This window comes from Pyrgilauda ruficollis, unplaced genomic scaffold (assembly GCF_017590135.1).
Source record: "Pyrgilauda ruficollis isolate IOZ18807 unplaced genomic scaffold, ASM1759013v1 scaffold318, whole genome shotgun sequence".
NCBI classification, from domain to species: Eukaryota; Metazoa; Chordata; class Aves; order Passeriformes; family Passeridae; genus Pyrgilauda; species Pyrgilauda ruficollis.
In genome coordinates this window covers 47,498-53,497 of record NW_024524578.1, presented here as the reverse complement: position 1 = coordinate 53,497, position 6,000 = coordinate 47,498, and the positions used below count along the sequence as shown (strand labels likewise).

The 6,000-nt window shown below is 40.6% G+C and overlaps 1 protein-coding gene across 1 annotated transcript in view; it reads left to right on the top strand.

Annotated features, from left to right (window-relative positions):
- The window catches only part of LOC121357164 (zinc finger SWIM domain-containing protein 6-like), a gene marked incomplete at its 3' end in the record, with an annotated part of 64,756 nt that overhangs the window by 14,660 nt on the left and 44,096 nt on the right, over positions 1-6,000 (top strand). Inside the window, exons 3-4 of the mRNA XM_041474222.1 lie at positions 2,370-2,518; positions 3,087-3,237. Coding sequence (XP_041330156.1) covers positions 2,370-2,518; positions 3,087-3,237 — 300 coding nt within the window. The remainder of the gene's footprint in view (positions 1-2,369; positions 2,519-3,086; positions 3,238-6,000) is intronic.

The window sequence follows — 6,000 nt, the reverse complement described above, 5'->3', positions numbered from 1 at the left end:
CCCCCGCCCCAGCCACTCACCGCGACATGGGTCTAGCTGATGCCGCATTGTGCAGAGCGGCACAAGTTCATTTGTGATACTGTCAGGGTCCCCTCTAGGGTTAAATAGATCGGGGGACCAGGGGCCATCTTCTGGCTCTCCTCCCACAGCTCTGGCAAACTTACAGTCATCTGTGTGTGGCCCAGTCTCCCAATCTCTTGGGTGCTGACTGCAGCGCTGGCTGCCTTGGTGTTTCCCAGGCTTCTCGAGTCCCTAATGTGATTCAGCAATATGCAGTGTTCTGTGGCCCCGGATCCTGGTGGGTCTATGCATGGCATGGGCATGCACAGTGCCAGGAGGACTCCAGCAGTGGGGCTGCCAGCTTCTCTCCCGGCTTCTGGCGCTGCAATGTTTCTGGGTTCTAGTGGGTGCACTGGAGGGAGTCCTGGGGACCATGGCGGAGCCGATTCCAGCCACTGCCTCCACGTGTCCGGCGTGGCATCCCCTTCCCCGTGGGCTGCCTCCCGTGCTCCACCATTTTGGGATGTTTCAGAGGGCTGTGCCCACGGCATCTCCACTGCCACCCCTGCGTCCTGCTCAGCTTCCAACTGCCCCAGCAAGTCCGAAAAAAAGCCTCCACAGCTTTATACCATCTATAGCATCCATAGTGGCTTCTAAAGCCTGTTCCACAAGCCTCCAGGGTTTCATAATGTCCATAGCGGCTTCCAGAGCCTGTTGCTCATGCTTTACTCCCCGTTGAAGCAAAAAGAGTCCATACCTTCATAACTGGGTGTTCCACTGAGATCCATCCTCCCATATTTTTGGCAGTGTTTTTCTTCTATTTAAAGGGGTATATACAAAGGTAGTCCCGACTTTTTGGCCGCTCTCCATACCACAAACAGCTCTTCTCACTGTATTGTTGGCAGCTTCTTTGCAACAGGTGGGCTCTACTCGCACTATTTGGCAGCTTTTTAGCTGCAGATGGGTTCTACTCACCCACCCTCTGTCTCCTCCACTCTACACATGGACAGCTGTGTCAATCACGTTGGGATCACTACTTGTTACATTAGGGTCGCAGTTTGGAGATAGGCACACGACTGAACACACCAAGATCATGCAACAACAGCCAAGATTTATTGATGGATGCCCTCTTTTATAGGGGTTTCAAAATTCCTGGGCTTGAACAACTGATTGGTTGAGTTTTCAACACCACCCAGCTCTCTGACCAATGATACATCTGCATTCAGGATTGAATGGGATTGGCTGGGGTCCCCTGTTTGAGTTTGAATCCAACCTATCATTGCCTCACCCGGGGACTTGTTTACTTCTAGGCTATAATGAACTAGGCTAGCCAAATTTGGTTTCTTATTATGGCCAAATTTGTACAGCCTCAGACCGGCTGTGGCTGTGACAGTTAACTTCAGTCTTGGGCATGATTAAAATGCCTTACATCTGAGTATGGTGATGCACTACCATTTTTTCCCCTGACAGTCTAGATAAGTGCTTTTCAACCTTTCAGTTAGAATACCTCTTAAAAATATCCAGTGAAAGTGCAGGTTTCTTCAGAAATATGTAGATTGTTAGATACTGCAAGAACTTGTTTTATTTTTGTCCGATTTTTAAAAAGGCCATAAGGGGAAAATCACTGATCTCAGCTACAAAATTTTAGTTAGAGCAACCTGTGGCCAAAGCACTGCCTGATGTAAATCCAGTCACTTCACTTGGCACTAAGCTAATTCAGGTAGAGTTGCTTTGAATTGACTGCGTGCTGATGACATTGCCTATTGTAAACATGCTCCTTCAGAAGCACCACAATCTTACACAGCTGTAACTTATTTATGTTAATGCCTTTAGTGCTTAAAGACCTTGGCTTTGCTTGGGAATTATTCTTTATTCTTTATTCTTTGTTTAGCTTTACAGAGCCATCACAGCTCAAAGGCACTGAAGTGATGGTTTTCCTCATGTTCATCAATAGCAGTGCTCATTAGCAGTAACTTAAACCTGAGCAAGATTGCTGAAGGTACAGAAGTCACACAGGTGTTCTGGGGAGAGTGGTTTTAACATTGCAGTTGTTGAAATTATTATGTTAAGTGTAATTTTGTTTGTAAAAGCATTCTAGAATAACTGTTGAGGCAGGAGGAAGAAACTCATCTTGATTTTAATGTTTTATTATAAAATATTGTTTGTTTAAATACCTTTTCATAGAATGTCATTTCTAAGTGCTTAAGATTACTTAGGAGAAATTTAGGTCTATTTTAAAGAACCTTTTAAGTCAAGACATTCAAAATGGGACAATACATAAATCCAAACCCCTTTGCAATACTCATTTGCCCTGGACCCACAAACCTCTTTATATAGCACATAATGATTTATCTTCTTGCTGTGTGCAGGTGCTCCTGACCCAACAGCAGGTGCTAGCATAGATGATGAAAACTGCTGGCATTTGGATGAGGAACAGGTCCAAGAACAGGTTAAACTCTTCCTCTCCCAGGGTGGATACCATGGATCAGGGAAGCAACTCAATTTGCTTTTTGCAAAGGTATGTTGAGTACTCAGACTTCCGTCTTTCCTTTCCCCCCACTCCCCCATCCAGTCTGTACTTGTTCAGGTCTTACTCAAAGTCCTGTTGTTCTAAAACAAGACAAAGCCCTGGGAACATGATAGCAAGTTAATAATGCAATGGGATGCAATCTGGTGTGTCTTGATATTAGTTTAAGGATATGAAGTAGCATTTCAACTGTCTACAGCTTTGTTTAGCTTTGCAGAGCCATCACAGCTCAAAGGCACTGAAGTGATGGTTTTCCTCATGTTCATCAATAGCAGTGCTCATTAGCAGTAACTTAAACCTGAGCAAGTAGCTTGCATAATACACCTGTGAATTACTTGTGGAAGAAGTGTATTTGCAGAATTGCAATGGGATACTGAAACTAAAAATTGTTAAAATTGGGAAGGCAGATTATTTTTTTCTACTTAAAAATTTTGTATCAAATATATAAATTATATGTCTTATTTAACAGAGGTGGAATGTTTAACACTTCAGCATATCATCTGTACTGTGGTTTGTTTTGGGGTTTTTTCAAGTTTATATTAAAATACTCATTTCCTAGGTGCGAGAGATGCTGAAGATGAGAGATTCAAATGGAGCTCGCATGTTGACGTTGATAACAGAACAGTTCATGGCTGACCCTCGTCTGTCGCTTTGGACACAACAAGGAACTGCAATGACTGACAAGTATAGGCAACTCTGGGATGAACTGGGTAAATGCATAGACTTCAAAATCATTTAGGTGTTCATGTGTATAATGAAGAAACAATTACATATTTGGGGTGTAAACTTACTGTGGTACTAGGTAAAGCAAGTTAGAATTTTCTTCAGGTTTGCTTGTTCAGTTAAGGTTGGATGAAATTGAATTTCTGATCTACTATATGAGACAATTACAGTTGGAGGAGAGAAAGCATACTATGAAACAAGTATGATTGTAAAAGGTTGTAAGTACCTGAGGAACTATAAAAAGAATAAAACAAAAAGTGGAAATGTAGCTACACAACTGAGGGTAAGTATAGAAGCCACTAGAGATAAACTGGAAAGCTTAAGGAAGAAATCGATTAACAACTAGATAGAAATAGAAGGCAAAAAGAAAATATTCATAAAGAGTATGAGAAGTTAGCAACAAAGGAGAGCAGAAGTCCCTTACTGAGTAGGAAAGGAGATCAAGTAACAGAGGGCTATACAACTAACACTGCTTTACAGGAAAGGTCAGTTGTGACCAGATATAACATGTACTATGGAGAGAAGAACACATGCTGGAATGGGGAAGGAATTATTTAAACTGTTAAAGTCTGAAGACACTTGCTTTAAAGTGTTCAAGAAACTCACTGAGAGAGTTTTGAACTGCTGCTTCAGAAGTTCTTAAAATCTATAGGAATTCGTGGTAGGAAAGGGACGTTAAAAACAACTTGAAGGTAAATGTCACCAAGATTTTAAAGGTGGGTAGGTGAGTGGAAAGGATAATATTAAGTAACCACTAACATTGTTTTCTTAGATTTAAGGTACTGGAACAAACCACTAACCAGTTGGTATGTAAGCATATAGAAGATAAAAGTTATTATTTTCAATACAGTAGTAAATCTGTTTCCCTAAAAGATAATTCACTGAGTGTATGAGTGAAGGAATTAATGTGTATATCTTAGCTGTAGTAAAGTTTTGGATGCTGTCTTGGAGGCTTTCTCAAAGTAAATTGAAAAGATGCAGCCTAAATGAAATTACCTTGTGATTCATGGATCTTGGAGTAGTTACCTGTGCTGTCATTCAATCTGGAAAGACACTTCAAGTCTAGACTTACAAGAATCTGCCTTGAGACGTGTTCTGGTCAAGATTGCTTTTCCTGACTTATGTGGCATGAAAAAATAAATATATATACATATAAAAGCAAATCAACAAAACCAAACAAAAAACCCAAACCAAAGAAACAAAATCCAACCAAAAAATCCCCAAAGAACTCAAAACTTACTAAAGATGCCCCTTGGGACAATATGTAAACACTGCAGAGAACAAAGCCAAATCCATAATGCTCTTGGCACATTTTAAAGGTCCAAAATCAAGCTAAATGTTGCATTAAGGGTATAGAAATTTAGCAGAAAATAAAGCCCTTTTTGTTCCAGCTGGTCCTCAGAGGGACTGGATGCAGCTGGGCTTAGTTTCTGATTAGAACCACTACAGTTCCTTGTCAGTTTAATCCCTTTAGTCCCCCATGAGTTGCATTAGCCAATGTTTATATTTGTCAAGTACAATTATATAACATCATTCAATTCTGGAATGCTGTCACCTGGGGTGGGAAAATTGACTCCAGTACCCATCCCATCACAGTTCCAGCTATCCAGTATTGCCATTGGTTTTCTGATTCTCTTTTAATTTGTCCCCACAGAGCCAGTGAAAGAGGTTGCTTTGTCCAAAGGGGGCAAAGTGTTAATAGTCCCAGCATGTGTTGCCATTGCCAGCCCTCTATTAGTAAGTCAGTAGACTGTGTTCTATCACTGCTAACCCACATGGTGTGCCCCATAGAGGTTATACTTAGTTCTGAACAAATTATGTCAGACTCAGTATCATTGTCAGTCAAATGAGATCAAGTGTCATTGAGTGGGGTGATATAGTTTTGACAAGTACAACCTAATCTGAGAGCTCAAACTAATGGGCCCAATCTCTGAATTTCAGTTTCATTGGAATTGCAATTATAAACTCCAGTACAATTCCAATTATGATATTTTTGGGCTGTTTGATCAAGAAACATTTAAATTTGTGTCCAGAACATCAACCTGTACGGAGTCATCTGGTAATCCAATTGTTCTTTCCCAATCAATGCACCAGTTGGTAGTTGCATATAATGGCAGTCACTGCATTGTGGCTCTCCCCACACCCTTGGAATATGCATTCCCCGTGGTGTATCAGCACATGTATCCTCAGGAAGACAATAAATTTTCTCAATTGAGTCACTATTAGTCTCAAATTTCAATGATGACGTTACAGTTCCATATAGTTGTATTATTGTTGGTCCACTGTAAAACATATTTTCCTTCCTCAGTTTGCCAAATCAGATTTGTGTGATTTTTTCCACATAACCTCCCAAGTTTTAGTCAAACCCATAGTGAAATTCCCCATGTTACTGGTGAGTTGGCAGATGGAGGAAAAGGTAAATGTGGTGATTTGACTAACGTTACATGTATGTCCAAAAACTTGGATTAACTGCAATGTAAGATTTCAAGCAATCCCTGAACTTCTGTCTAGTGACAGTAAGAATAATAAAGAGCATTTTACCTGCATTATTATTCTAATTTCATTTTCTAAATTATTACCAAAACCACCATTAGTCCTTGCAGGCACTAGCTCTGTATATGACTGCTTCATTCCACATGCCATTCATTCTGTTAAGAAAAAAAGTGGACAGATACTCTATCTTCTTGTTAACTGGCAAGGTTAGGTCAAATTGAAGGTATAATCCACCCATTATCATTCACACTAGAAGG